This window comes from Chelonia mydas, chromosome 5 (genome assembly GCF_015237465.2).
Source record: "Chelonia mydas isolate rCheMyd1 chromosome 5, rCheMyd1.pri.v2, whole genome shotgun sequence".
Classification (NCBI taxonomy): domain Eukaryota; kingdom Metazoa; phylum Chordata; order Testudines; family Cheloniidae; genus Chelonia; species Chelonia mydas.
In genome coordinates, this window is record NC_051245.2 from 21795422 (window position 1) to 21810713 (window position 15292).

The window sequence follows — 15292 nt, forward strand, 5'->3', positions numbered from 1 at the left end:
TGGGTCAAAACCCCAAAAATTTTGATTTAGAAATAGTGCCAGTGTGTCTCATAAGAGCTGGGACAGCCATGATGCACTGTGGCATCTCAGCAAGAGGGGAGACTCTGGTGCATCCTGGGAGATGTGGTCTGCCCGGGTAGTCCAGCCCATAGAAGATAAGGAGGGCATGAGATACCTGAACTACAACACCCATGAGGCACTATGGCAGCTTTTCTAATTTGAAATATTCAGCATTGATCTGAAAGATTTTGGCTGAAAAATTTCAGGCTTTGATTTTTTTTGTCTAACAGTTGAAATTTTTCATGGAAAAAACCCCCATATTTTCTGACCAGCTCTAATGAATAACATTGTGTGCCATCTGAAACGATTTAGTAAATCTCTATTTTGATACAGAAGGACCTGTATAACATACTTTGTTACATGTGAAATAATAAACAGGAATCTGACTCATGTTTCAGGGGGCTGATATTCTTTTGTAACTCCTAGTCATTTTGTTTTTACCAAAACAAAACCTGGAAAGTTTCAGGGAAAAGATTTGTAACAAAAGCAACTCCCAACAGCATAAGAAAAATATCTTTGTTATTAAGAGTACATCATATAATCATTTTTATACGTATCTTAGTATTTCATATACTTATTATAAATAACACGAGCAGTGTACAAAATGTGTAACTGGAACAAAATTGTGAGTCCTGGCAAATTAAAAACAAATTCATGGACCCAATTCTCATCTGCCATGACGTCAGTGGGGTTCTAATTTATAAACTATGAAATACAACCAGGAAGTGACTTGATTAGAGACTCTTTTACACTGTGATACCAACAAGCTATTACTTGAATGCTACTTCAACTTCTTTTTTCCCCCTGGTTTTCTGATTTACCATGACTACACTGGACATTTTCAGGCCGTACTTTTTGCTTTACTATTCGAGCTTTACACAAATGGCTAATCTCATATTGACTTTGTACACCGTTGGAAGAGTCAAAAATGTCTTTCAGCTTTGTTGATCTAATTTTGTTAAAAACTAATACCAACCCATTAACAATATGAATTCTGCCCATTACTACATATGTCTGAAAATGTTTCAATTAAATATTTATTTCCAATATTAATAAAATAATGAACTTTTCACCTTAGTATCCTTCTCTTTTAAACTTAGCACATTTTTAATTCATCAAAATAATATTTCTTTCTAATAAAATTATACATGGTATTTAGGAGATGAAACAAAAGTTGTCATGTGCATGAGACTAAGTAATGAAACTAGCCAGAAGGGTGACTGTTGCTGTATCCATATGTTGGGAACTTGGTGGTTTTTTTGTTATTTTAAGAATTATAAAGGAGTAAGTAATTTACAATTTAAAAAACCTCGTCTTGAATCGATTTATCTTATCTGGATTTTCAGTGCTTCAGGTAGGTCACAGAAAATACCTAATACCTTACCTTTTTCCTCTAAGGATTTGTGGGTGTGTGTATGTATATAAGTCTCTCTCTCAGAATCCTAAACTGAACAATTTCTGCTACAACTCCTTTATTGTGAAAACTACCATATGGTTAACTGAAAATCTAAGAAGAAAGGTCCCTCCCAAAGATCTCTGCTCTGTAAGCACACCTAGGGCTAGATCATCCCAGAAGAGGTCACCCTGCCAGAGGAACTCCTGCTGCAATGTGAAAATGGCAGACCTTGCTCAATAGCACCATCCCCCAGTCCCTGGGACCCAACCAAGGCCCTCTGTGGGGTTGTGAATCCGTGGTGGGGCGGGGCGGGGGGAGAAGGAAGCCCAAGGATGAGACCAGAAGCATTGCTCAGTTAAATCTCCTACCCCAGAGACCTACAGCGCATTTGCTCAAGAAGTAACACCTTAGGCCACGTAACATTTTCCATGGTTACCCTCCTTTTAAGGATGCCACAAGGGGAGTGGCCAAAAAGGGAAGCCCATTTAGCACAGCTTCCCCAGAACTGGGCTGTCACAGATGAGGTGGATAGAAAGCTGGCTAGATCGTTGGGCTCAACGGGGAGTGATCAATGGCTCCATGTCTAGTTGGCAGCCGGTATCAAGCAGAGTTCCCTGGGGTCGGTCCTGGGGCCGGTTTTATTCAACATCTTCATTAATGATCTGGATGATGGGATGAATTGCACCCGCAACAAGTTTGCAGATGACAATATGCTGTGGGGAGTGGTAGATATGCTGGAGGGTAAGGATAGGGTCCAGAGTGACCTAGACAAATTGGAGGATTGGGCCAAAGGAAATCTGATGAGGTTCAACAAGGACAAGTGCAGAGTCCTTCACTTAGGACAGAAGAATCCCATGCACCGCTACAGGCTGTGGACCGACTGGCTAAGCGGCAGTTCTGCAGAAAGGGACCTGGGGATTACAGTGGACAAGAAGCTGGATATGAGTCAACAGTGTGCCCTTGTTGCCAAGAAGGCTAACAGCATATTGGGCTGCATTAGTAGGAGCATTGCCAACAGATCGACGGAAGTGATTAATTCCCTCTATTCGGCACTGGTGAGGCCACATCTGGAGTATTGCGTCCAGTTTTGGGCCCCCCACTACAGAAAGGATGTGGACAAATTGGAGAGAGTCCAGCGGAGGGCAACGAAAATGATTAGGGGACCGGGGTACATGACTTATGAGGAGAGGCTGACGGCACTGGGCTTATTTAGTCTGCAGAAGAGAAGAGTGAGGGGGGATTCGATAGCAACCTTCAACTACCTGAAGGGGGGTTCCAGAGAGGATGGAGCTGGGCCGTTCTCAGTGGTAGAAGATGACAGAACAAGAAGCAATGGTCTCAAGTTGCAGTGGGGGAGGTCTAGATTGGAAATTAGGAAAAACTATTTCACTACAAGGGTGGTGAAGCACTGGAATGGGTTACCTAGGGAGGTGGTGGAATCTCCATCCTTAGAGGTTTTTAAGGCCTGGCTTGACAAAGCCCTGGCTGGGATGATTTAGTTGGGGTTGGTCCTGCTTTGAGAAGGGGGTTGGACTAGATGACCTCCTGAGGTCTCTTCCAACCCTATCTTCTGGGTTGGAGAGGCATGAGTGGGAGAGGCATGGATGGCCTTGGCCCCTGGAAGAGCCCTATACACAGGTTGTGGGGGCTCATCCCCATGCCTGTTCCACTGGGGACAAGGGCCTGCAGAAAACCTTGTGCCCAACCAATTGGAGTGACATGATGGACATTCCACTAGGGGAACCTTACTAAGGCCCAGATTCAGGAAGGTACTTAAACATGTGTTTAGTAATCCTCATAGATGTCAATGGGACTACTTGCACACTTAAAGTTAGGCATGTGTTTAAGCAACTTCCTGATTCAGGGTCAGAGTTCTCCTCCCATGGGTATTGCTGCACACCAGGGCAATCTGTCCCTTTGGGTGTCCAGAAACTTTAATTTGTTGTTTTCCTAGAACTGAAAAAGCAAAGGCAAGAATTAAAACCAATGCCTTATTTTAGATCACATTTTCTTTGGGGGGAAAAAATCTTTGATTTCCAAAAAATGATTTCCAAAACATCCTGTTCAGTAGTTTGTGTTCCAAAAAACCCTGCAGGTTATTAATGTATGGAGAATATCAACCTGATCCAGCAGGTTAAGTGCATGACATAATTGTATGTATGGGTATATATATAGTTTAAGATTGTGACTATAAATAGTTACCTCCATGAAATTAACTAAGGGCAGGTCTACACTACGGGGCTAAGTCAACCTACGTTACACAACTCCAGCTACGTGAATATTGTCATACTCTGGATCGACTTATTGCGGTGTTCACACCGCACTGGGTCAATGGGAGAAACTCTCCCATTGACTTACCTTATGCTTCTCATTCCAGTGGAGTACCAGAGTCGACGGGAGAGCAACTGGTGGTTGATTTAGTGGGTCTTCACTAGATCCACTAAATCAACCCCTGGTGGATTGATCGCCGCATGTCCATTCCCTGATAAGTGAACACAAGCCCTAAGTGGGCCATATACAGCTCACCTAACACTAGTTTAGGTCTTCCATTATGCTGACTCAAAGATTATTCCACTTCTGGATACACCTTCCTTCCCACAACCCCAACCCCCACTGCTTGGTTCTCAAAATATTTCAATTTGCAGCTCACAAAACTCTTCAGAGCATTGAAGGTCCATGAGCTACTGTAATTAGCCTAACCTTTACTGATTATGTAGTCAGTTCTTTTTAATTTGGGATATACACACAAGATCAAGAAAACAGGAATGAAGAAAAAACTTATTGCATATGATCTGCAGAAATATACCCATAGGAAGGAACTGAAAAGGTATCTGAGGATAATTTGCAAAGAAATTTCGCAAATTTCAAGATTTTCTGAGATTCCCTGCTCCTTTGCTGACACACTGCAGGGCTAATATTAAGAGTTTGAACTACATGGTTAATATAGTAGGGGTATGTCTATACTGCAATTAGACACCTGTGACTGGCCCGTGACAGCTGACTCGGGCTAACTGTGGTGTAGACGTTCAGGCTCGGGATTCAGCCTGAGCTCTGGGACTCTCCCACCAAGCAGGATCCTAGAGCCCAGGCACCAGCCTGAGCCTGAATATCTATACTGCAATTAAAAAGCCCCTTAGCCTGAGCCCTGCGAGCCTGAGTTAGCTGGCATGGACCAGCCAGGGCTTTTTAATTGCAGGGTAGCCAACATGGACAGTACTACTGGCATAAGAATTATAGTAGTTGCCCTCTGCAAGGGAGACATGAAAGGAGACCCCCCTTCTCCCCCAAAAAAGCCCCAACCAACCCACGCATCTTGGAAAGGTGCTGCTTATATCACTGTCCATACTTGCTCCAGGGAGAACATACAAGCCCTGGAGATGAAGTGGAGCAATGAGGGGTTTTCTTTTGCATTTGTCACAGGGAAGCTGTCTTCTTAACACCACAAGTACTGTAGGAAGAGGAACCATACAAATAAAATGCTTGTGCTTAATACACTGGAAAAACTGTGTAGACTATAATGGTGGCAAAGTGCCTGCCAGGTTCAGTAATCTGCCCAGAGAGGTAATATATGTTATAGATGACTAGGGGTATGCTAACTTGTCGATCCAACTTTTCAGTATGGAAAGGTGTGAGGAATGAGTTCCCTGTTAATTCTTCAATCCCGCTTTCAAACAACGATTTTCTCTCTGGCGCCAGGGCAGTGATGTGACTTTCTCCAGAGTTCACCATGCCATCCCAAGCACCAGCGACAGTGTTTGGTCATATGTACTCCTTTATTCACTGCTCTTCATTATATACTGAGTCAAAGATTCTTGTGACATATTACACTTAGAAGAACGTCAGTTACCTTCAACTCAGACAGCAGATGCTAGTGCTAGTCGGTAGAAACAACTTGGATGAAAATTCTTTTGCAAACATTCGGCCTCATTCTGATCTCATGTACATCAGTGTATCACTGTTGAATTCAGTGGGATGACTTTCACGGCTGTAAGTGAGATCAGAATCAGTTAGTGTACCTCAAGTCATCCACAATGTGTATTGCCACTCCTTTCAGATAACTGAACCTGACAGTCATTTTGCCACCACCAAGGGTCGGTTGATTTTATCTGTGTGAATCGGCAAACTTGTCTCATTCACACCAGTTCTTCCTCTTAGTAAATTTCCTGCTCCCTTGCCCACCCCCACATCACGTATAGACCATATTCTCTCATTGCACAGCCAGAAATCTATTGCTGACTAGATCTGACTGCCTACACTGGATGAGCAGTGGGGTATTTTTAAAGGACAAGCAGAAGTAGTTTTAGGACACACGCATCCCCCAGCTTTACCTTAGACCTCATTGTATGACACTTCGGACTGACACTTAGCCACCTAATTTCTATTACAATAATGTCTATATACACGAAGCACAAAAACTGACAAAGGCTGGAATGTATGTAACCACCACTAGTAGATGTCTCTGTAAATAGAGAAAGCTACAGTACATGGCGACAAGAAAAGAGAAAACTGGAAAATTATCTATATATTTTACATCATCAGTGCATTTTTATATTATACAACTCTGAACATCTCTCTTTGCTATATATAACCAAACCTAGCTAATGATGGGCTGTTTTGTGCATCCTAGAGTCTTTGGGTGCAATCCTTTGCTTGTAGTCCTCTCCAGAGCCAAAGTCTACTGTGTCATGATAGTTTGTAAATTCCTGAGGTAATGGAAACTCCTCTGCTGATGAGTGAGTCCTGTGTCCAAACACTCGCTCCTGCAGCTCAGCAATGTCATTTCGGATGTCTGCCATCATCAGCAACAGAAAATCGAATGAGCCTGGTGGGCCCTGCAAACATGACGTGTGATCATTAATAATACCTGTTACTTAGTGCTTTGATATTTTCCAGGCACTGCCCAAATATTAACGTACTTATGCTCGGTGGGGTACTTTAACAAAACATTGCTTGGTGTTGGCTGCCTGAAATAAAACATCTCCCCTTCAATCAACCTGGAATAACTCAGAAAAGCAGCTTCAAATGGTAAATGTGTTTAGCAGACAGGGCTCCATCCTGCAAGATGCTGAACACTTCTGAGAGTAGCCAAATGCCTCCGAGCCCCTCTGGCATCAGCCCTCATCATCTCAGAAAAGTCCTCTGCACTGAGCAGGCACAGAGCATAGTTCAGAGGAGATTCTTTTCCTCATGCTCCTTCTATTTTAAAAAATAAATGACTTACTTTTTATGAATGGAAGATTTATAATAAAACACAATCAATAGGAGAAACTGAATTTTAAAATGAATCAGTTTCTCTACCAAAATGCTGTTTATCAATTATTAAATACGTTTCCATTTGTAAAAATGTTTTTCCATCTGGTTTTATCTCATTTGACAAAACCATAATGGTTTTTAAGTTCTCTTCACACGGATAAGTACACTGTGGCATCCTCAGATTGTGGACGCACCGGTGGACCATCCATTTAAGAATCTGCCCTGTAGAAACAAGAGTCTGAAAGGATTTAACAGGCTGCAAATATTCATCTTTGTCCAGTGCTACGTCCCACTCAAATCCCAGGTAAGTCCTATTTTGAGGATGTAAGTGGTGACTAAGGGCCAGATTTTTAAAAGGTATTTAGGTAGCTAAAAATGCAGATAGGTGCCTAGTGAGATTTTCAAACGCACGCCAGTGCCTAACTCCATTGGGAGTGCTTGGTCTGCTGCAGAGGGCTGAATTTCACCCTGACTGAATAAGTATATGAGAACAAATACTCTGCATTGCATCTCTCTCTCTTCTTCTTTTAATCTTTATTTGTTAATTGCACCAAACCCCAATTAATCCCTTCTTATTGGATGGTGTTCCTTTTAAGCAAAATGTTTGCTAATCCTGTTCCAATCAGGCACCTGTTACTGCCCGTTTACTATTATTAAGCTAACTAGTTCTATGGGAGATGTCCCAGCATAGTGCCTTCTAACAATGTACAGTACACCATAATGGCATGGTGATGCAATGTATCCACTGAAGAGAGAACAGGGTACATAGACAAGTGTTACGCTTGATGAAATCTTTAGGTACAAAATCCTGATACAGTAACAGAGACATAGAGGGATTGCTTTCACTATAGATATCCGATTATGACATTGTTACTAGAGCATGTCCTTTCTCTACTGTGGGAATCCTAGGTGGCTGGTAGTGATACTTACAGGTGGCCCTTTTGGTCCTGGCGCTCCTCTCTCCCCCTGTAATAAATACCATTTTAATTAGCTGTGATTAAAGCAAGCAGAAAATGACATAGCTTTGCCTCAACTGAGGCACTCATTCATCCCTGTGGATCAAGAATCCCTTGGTAACTATAGGCTTCATCCAATAAGGTGATGTAAACTAAGAGGAACAGGTAGGACAGCTTCCATCTAGCCTACACACTGAGGATTGAATCAGGGACCTCCAGAACTTCAAGCAGAAGCTTGACCTAAAGAGCCAATCCTAGAAGCTTGACCTAAAGAGCCAATCCTCCCTAGTTCAGTCTGTAATAGACTCATATCCCAGGCACACTATGGACCTGCCACATGCTCTGACCTGTGGGTTACACAGGTGCTACAGGCTAGTAGGCCAGCTAGAACATTTGCCCAGCATATGCCATGAGGGAACTAGCAGCTGGCTGTGAGAGCTAGGGGTTGCATGGAAACCTCAGACATATTTCTTTGTCAGAGGCTGGTCTTCAAGGCTGTCTCAAGTCTCACTTCTATGTACAACTCTGAAGCACGTTTAAATGTCCATTACTCCTGGCTGGCAGTTGGAGTAATTGAAATTCCTACAAGTGGCTGCTATGCACCCAATTTGAAGTCACTGGATTTAAGAACCGATACCCTGGCTACATGCTCACCCACTTTCCCCCAATTCAACGGGGCTTGTTTACTGTAGGTGTAGAGGGTTTCACATATTCCTCCTCACTAGGCAGAAGCACAAGCACAGAACAATTACTCACATTATTGCTTGTGTCTCCAGGCTTTCCACAACCACACTCAGCAACCTGTAAACTTACACCCCTATTAAATACCCCTGAGGACAAAATTGCAAATCTTGGCTGCCACAAGGAACTACAGGAGCAATCAATTTCTGAAAGGTTTGTAGAAAACAAGGTTTACAAAATGGCACCAGTAGCTTTCCAATAGCCTGAAGTTATTTTAAAAATAATATATAGTAATTGTCAGTCAAAATTGGTGCTGGTTCTTAAGGATTTTTATGATTTATAGAGTTCATCATGAAAAAATACAACCAAGGAAAGAGTACTGACCACAGAGGAAATCACATTTCACTAGAGGAGAAAGACTTTACTCACTTATTATAGCACCGTAATCATTATTTGATTGAAGAGCTGATGTTTTGGGTCACCAGCCACATGTAAAACTAAGTGTTTGCGACCATTTATTATACATGTAAGAAAAAAGCTTTCCAAATACAATTTGGTTTTTTTCTGAAGGTATTCAGATTAACAAGAAATGACAGATTTGCACAATCTCTTAAAATAGAAAATCAAGACAAAAAAAAAAAACAACCAAAAAAGAAACCCCAGGAAAAAAAGAGATCAGAAGGACATAGGCCCCGATACTCAAAGGTATTAGGTGACTAATTCCCATGGAAATTAATGGAAGTTAGGCCCCTAAATACCTTTGTGTACCTGGGCCATAGTCACCAAGAGAAAAGAGTGAGGAATTTGAAGACTTGGATCAGTCAGATGGAAGTGGCAGAAATTGCATCAGGGTGAAGACGGAGATCAGAAATCAGTATGAAGAACTCAATGCATTTCATGCATGCAACAACAGAAGTGAGAGAGACATGAGCACTTTCAACAGGGATTTTAGGAAGAGAAGTTTCATATCATAGAAGTAATTAGAGCATCTAAAGATAAATTGGTTGATTACTTCCAAAATGGCTGTGATTATCTTTTCTAAAATACGTTTTTATTTATGGCCCAGAGACAGATATCTCCACACACAATATGTATACATTTAATAAGATGACCATCCCATTATAAAAAACAATTACATGTAGGAGCACTTATGTTCCAGCTGTCAAAAATAAAATTACCCACACAAATACTTTTTTTTAAGCTCCATCTTTCCTTGAACACACAATTTGTAAGCATGTTGCTAGGAAGTTTATGTAAAAAGTCAATAGGTCTTTGGCGGCTAAGTGTCTAAGTCACATTTGAAAATGGGACTTAGGCTTCAAGTCACTTAAGTGCTTTTGAAAATGTTACCTGCAGCAACGTAATTATCCTATAAAAAATCCTCCAGCAACCAGTGGGGGTTTTCATTGCAAAACAATTGCAGGAAAATACCCTTCGTGGATAAAACAAAGCAGTGGTTTTACCTTGTGAATCAGGTTTAATTTTGACTCGATACCTGATGAAGGACTTGATTCTAATATTCTGCTATGGTAGATTGTATGCTACAATCATAGAAAAGTAGGGCTGGAAGCGACCTCAAGAGTTCATCTAGTTCATCCCCTTGCACTGAGGCAGGATCAAGTATACCTAGACCATCCCTGACAGGTGTTTGTCCAACCTGTTCTTAAAAAGTCCAATGACAGGGATTACACAACCTCCCTTGGTCGCTTATTCCTGAGCTTAACTATTCTTAGTTAGAAAGTTTTTCCTAATACCTAACCTAAATCTCCTTTGCTGAAAATTAAGCCCATTACTTCTTGTCCTGCCGTCAGTGAACACAGAGGACAATTGATCACTGTCCTCTTTAAAGAAGGATATAGAGAAGGAAAGGGCAGATGCTCAGAATAGAAGAGGGGATAAGCATTTTCAAGAGCCAGGGAACATAAATGAAAGCACAAAACAGAGAGTAGGATGAGGACACAAAGGGATTTGTAGGTGGGGAAGATTCAGCAGTGCATAGGGAGTAAGAGAGAGACTCTGAGGATATGGGTGCAAATGCATGGATGGTCTTGAAAGCGAGGGTAAGGAACATGTACTTGATGTGGAAACAGAAAGACGTGGAAGGTCTTTGAAGCGGGGGGGTGGAACATGATCAAATCAGTGGGAGAGGAAAATGATCTTAGTGTTTGGAATAAACTGATCTGCAATAGCAATCACTGAGATTGATGATAGCGACTGGGGGATGTATGCATACGGGAAAAGACTAATCCTTCTGGCCTCACCTTGGTACCATCTCTCCCTGGTGCCCCCGGTGGACCCTGCAAGACAAAGGAATGGTTTTCACAAGAATGGAAAGGCTTGTGTATGGGTGTGGATGGTGGGGGGACACACTGCATGTTCTTGACAGGAAAGTAAAATACTGACCACTGGGCCCCGTCTGCCCTGCTTAATATGTGATATGTCAGGCGATGGTCCAATGGGTCCCATTGATCCTCTAGGACCTGGTTGGCCTGGAGGTCCAGGTGAGCCAGGAAATCCTGGACTTCCTTTTGGTCCCGGGGCCCCTATAAATTAAAAGTGATTCAGTGAAGGTTAATACCCAGTTAGAGACTTTCCATTAGTGTATCAATGTAAGCAGCAAAGTATACAATTTCCCTAATGGATTCCCTTTTCCTTTCTCTCTTTTCTTTAGGATAGTACTTCACTGATGAGCTGCAGTAATTCCACAAAACCAGAACACAGCAATAAGGCAGTCAGGAACAATGCCATTATTCAGAGCAACAGCACCGTTCTTCACTTTCATCCCAGGATCACAAAGTGCTTCACAAACATTAATTAAGGAAACCTCATGAACAGAACTAGCCTACAACTGCTACAGACAGGTGGTCAGGGATATGAAGAGTGGGAAATGAAGAGAAAAGCAGAAATGTCTCAATACAAACACAACAAAGAGCAAATGGGCAAGTTAAACTAAAGAAAAACCTTTTGTAAAAAAGGAAGCATCAGCAAACTTGAAGCAATGGTGGATTTAAGGCTCTACAGAGGAGAGGCACAGAAACAATCAGGACTTTCAAGTTTAGCCCACTTTTATTGGTGATGTGTTGCATCTTTCTTCTACATGAGCAGAAACGTGTACTGTTCTTCTATTCCACTTCTTATACTCATCAGCTACAACGTGACTGTTGACTCAGTACAAAATATACTTTTAAGAGGTGAAGCAAGACAAATGATTTATATATAGGTCAATAGAAACATTGCCTTTCTTTGCCTCTCAGAAGCAGACATCATGTCTGAAACAAACAATGTTCTCATAATAAGCAACACTAATGTGATATCTGGCTGAACTGCTTTATAACCAGCAGATAATGCATTCCTCTTCACAGTGCATGGACATGAAGGGCACAAGAAATGAAAGTCAAACGCTGAGGTGGAAAACAGAACTAAAAATGTTTATGACTAGGGTTTGCAAAGGAGCCAGACACCCAATTCCCACTGACTTAGCGTGTCATTCCATTTGAAAATCCCAGCCTACTTGTTCACTAATCACATAGGAAATAGATTAGCATAGATAGTTTTCAACTAGAAAAAGATAATTCTACAGTACCTTGGACAGCGCAGGTCATTGAGAAACTAGATGGAAGAAGTGTAGAGACTAGAGTCAAGCCTTGTTCAGAATGATTTCAAGAAGATAATAAACAGTACATTGCAGTCAGAGTCTTAGCCAGAAGAAGGGTCTAAAACAATATTGTCTTTGCACTGATGACATACCATAGACTGAAGACACTCTCCTCCAAGAAAATAAAGCAAAGATTTCTTCTACTCAGAGACTAACTTTCGAGACTAACAAATTTATTTGAGCATAAGCTTTCGTTTCTAAGGTGTCACAAGTACTCCTTTTCTTTTTGCGGCTACAGACTAACATGGCTGCTACTCTGAAACCTGACAGAGACTAAAGGAGACTGTAATGATAGGAATCAATTAAGTAGATAAGAAATCAAGCCAACTAAGGAATACAGCTAGAACTCTGCAAAACTTCCTAATGAAACCCAGAACCAGGTAAAACTCTCTTGGGTTTGTTACTAATCCAAAATTAGACCTAAGTTAATTGAAGTTAGTGAACCTTTTAGCATATTTGACCTTAGCTTCAAGGTAGCAAGGCTGAATTATAGTCTTATAAACTCTGAGATTTCTCATGCTTTCAACCCCAAATGAGACAAAATGCAGAGTGTGTCAGTGGAGTTTTGTTTTTGTTTTTCAATGCATTTGAATCCAGAAATCTGTACTAAAGCAATGAATGAATTCATGCAAAAATATCATGGGAAAAAGGTTTGTTTGAACCGTTGCAAATTAAAAGCACATTTCCTATTGCGTTAATGAGAATGGGCTAAAGTAACAGGCATTTCTGAAATGAGGTGAGGACAGTTTCAGGCTGAGTTACAAAAATAAAAAATGGTGACTGAAATATATGAGATACCCCAGGAAGAGATGGAAAAAAAAATCTATAGGACTTGTATGTGAGGAAATGTTTGATGAAGAGAAAATGGGAAAGATATCGAAGGCACTGTCAGATTGTGATGTGGTGGCCTGGCAGATAAAATCAATTTTAAAAGAAAAATGTTGCACACTTAGAATCATACTAAATGAAAAGCTTTTTGTTCATATCACTATTTTATATTTGATTTCTCCTGGCTTGCATCTTACCTGGAGGGCCTTGGTGTCCTGGTTGCCCAGGAGGGCCTGGTATATAGGCATTAGATGCAAGCACCTTTTCACCAGTGATTTGTTTGCTAAGGTCCGCAGCGTTGTTTGGTAGCAAAGCAACCTGAGGGGGAAAAAAGAGAAAGGGTTGTAGATCCACTCTAGTCCCCCAGTTTCAATGACAAGCCTTGTTAAATTTCTCTGGAAACAAAGTGAGTGAAACTTTAAAGGTCTTGATGCAGATGAGGTATTTACTACTAATATTCTCACTATTATTTATATTATGGCAGTTCCCAAAGGCCCTGTCAGGTTTGGGGTTCCCTTGTCCTCGTTGCTTTACAGGCACAAACCAAGACATATTTCTCTGCTTCAGGGTGCTTACAGTACAATGCCCCAATCCTGCAATACTAGACTGCGTAAGGGCAGACTGTTGTACTAGGGTGCTGCCCCCCTTATGACTATGGGGCAATGGATGGGCACAACTACCTGCTCACGTCTTGTTCATTGGAGGATCAGGGCATATTTTAAGACAACAGCCAACAAGTGAGTGCAGCAAACGATACAGAAGAGCAGAAGGAAGGGGGCAGAGGGGAAGAAAGAGGGCTACAGCAATAAGATCTCATGGCTACACAGCCTGGCAATGTGTGTCACTTGATGGCCCAAAATCACTGAAATGTAAAAAAAGTTAATAATTCAAAATATTCCCTATCAAAGCATAACCCTGTTGTTGTGACCCCTTTATGTTTGCACGGCACACCCTAGCCCCAAAGAAGTGATCCGTTGGCGCATGGTTGATTATTTCTGTATTAATAATTTATTAATTAATTAATGTGTTTGTTTCCCCCCTCTGCATAGACTCACCCCATCTGCCCCTTTACCCAGCACCATTAGTTCATTTAAATATATCTGAATTGCCGCCGCAGCTCCTTCAGATGGTTTGCCTCGCCCTATACAACCCCCTGTGAGGTCACTATGGCCCCTTGTTTCCCCACTCTCTGCTGCTGTCTGGGGATGGTGGCAGATAGCTGCAGCTGCCAGGGTGCAGAAAGTCCACTGATCAGTTCAGCTTGTTCTCTGATATCACGGCAGTCTGGGGCTATGGAGATGCCAGTGGGACCTGCCCATCATCTAACTCCCCTTCCCTTTCCTATACCTGTCACAACCCAGGGTGCATCTCCACTGCAGCTGGCAACACGCTTCCCAGCGCCGGCAGACAGACACATGCTAGTTCTGCTTGAGCTAGTGTGCTAAAAATAGCAGTGAAGCTGGGGGTAGCGCAGGTAGGACGGCTTGGAGTACAAGCCCGCCCAGGCCTCCTGGGTACGTACTCAGCCAGCTAGTCTAAGGCTCCACCCATGCTATCCCCGGCTATACTGCTACTTTCAGCACATTCACTTGAACAGAGTTAGCATGTGTTTTTCTACCCGCATTGGGAAGTGTCCTCCCAGACACACCACAAGAGTCAGTCTCCTAGTCCCACAAAACAGCTCACAGAGCTCAGAATGGCAGATCACATCAGGGCTCCAGAGACTGTACAAGGGTTGTCACATAGTGCTGCTGGAAGAGGGCAGGAGGCTGCTGGGACTGTGTTGCCCCTAGGGGCTGGTTCATTGAGTGGCCAGGGCACAGGTAGCCCCCTCCACTGCTGCTGTTGAGTTTCTCCTTCCTGGAGGTTGCTGGGGCCTTCTGAAAGGACCACTTCCCTCCCCCGCTGTGAAATTCTGTAGAGGAGTCCAGATGATGTGGGGCTGTTGGGAGGGACAGGGAACTGCTGGGGCCATGTGCCCCACTACCTTTCTTCGGGGCTGGGGGGACTGGGGAAAGAGGAACTGAGTTTGGGGAGGAGGGCAACTCAGTTAGGCCTCTCTTCCTGCTCTGTGGATGATTTTGCAGAGGTAGGACTCTCCTCTACCTTCCACTTACAAGCGTGGGAGATCCCAGAAGTGGGAAAGAGGGGATCCTAGGTGATTATCCGGGTCCAAATGATCATATATCCAGTAGGGAGAGACCAATGGTATTTACTCTGAAAGGCTGATGAACAATGCAAATGGGGAGAAAGTAGAGAAGTAACAACAAAATTCTTTAAACTGGATGAAGTCTCATTAACTCGCCAGTCACATGAGGAAACATCTCTTCTTCTTCCTTGCCTGCACTATATCTCTTCCTTTCCCTCTCCCTCTGTTGTTCTTTAACCCTGTAACTGTAGGATTTAACTCAGAAAAGTGTTCTGGATACACTCTGTATGAAAGTAGCTGAACAAAACAAAGTT

At 42.4% G+C, this 15292-nt stretch overlaps 1 protein-coding gene across 1 annotated transcript in view; it reads right to left on the reverse strand.

Annotated features, from left to right (window-relative positions):
- Nucleotides 1-362: 362 nt before the first annotated feature.
- CCBE1 (collagen and calcium binding EGF domains 1) overlaps nucleotides 363-15292 on the reverse strand; it is a 189169-nt gene continuing 174239 nt past the window's right edge. Inside the window, exons 7-11 of the mRNA XM_037902772.2 lie at nucleotides 13027-13147; nucleotides 10750-10889; nucleotides 10608-10643; nucleotides 7640-7675; nucleotides 363-6288 (exon numbers count right to left, since the gene is read on the reverse strand). Of these exons, the coding sequence (XP_037758700.1) occupies nucleotides 6055-6288; nucleotides 7640-7675; nucleotides 10608-10643; nucleotides 10750-10889; nucleotides 13027-13147 (567 nt within the window). The 3' untranslated portion in view covers nucleotides 363-6054. The remainder of the gene's footprint in view (nucleotides 6289-7639; nucleotides 7676-10607; nucleotides 10644-10749; nucleotides 10890-13026; nucleotides 13148-15292) is intronic.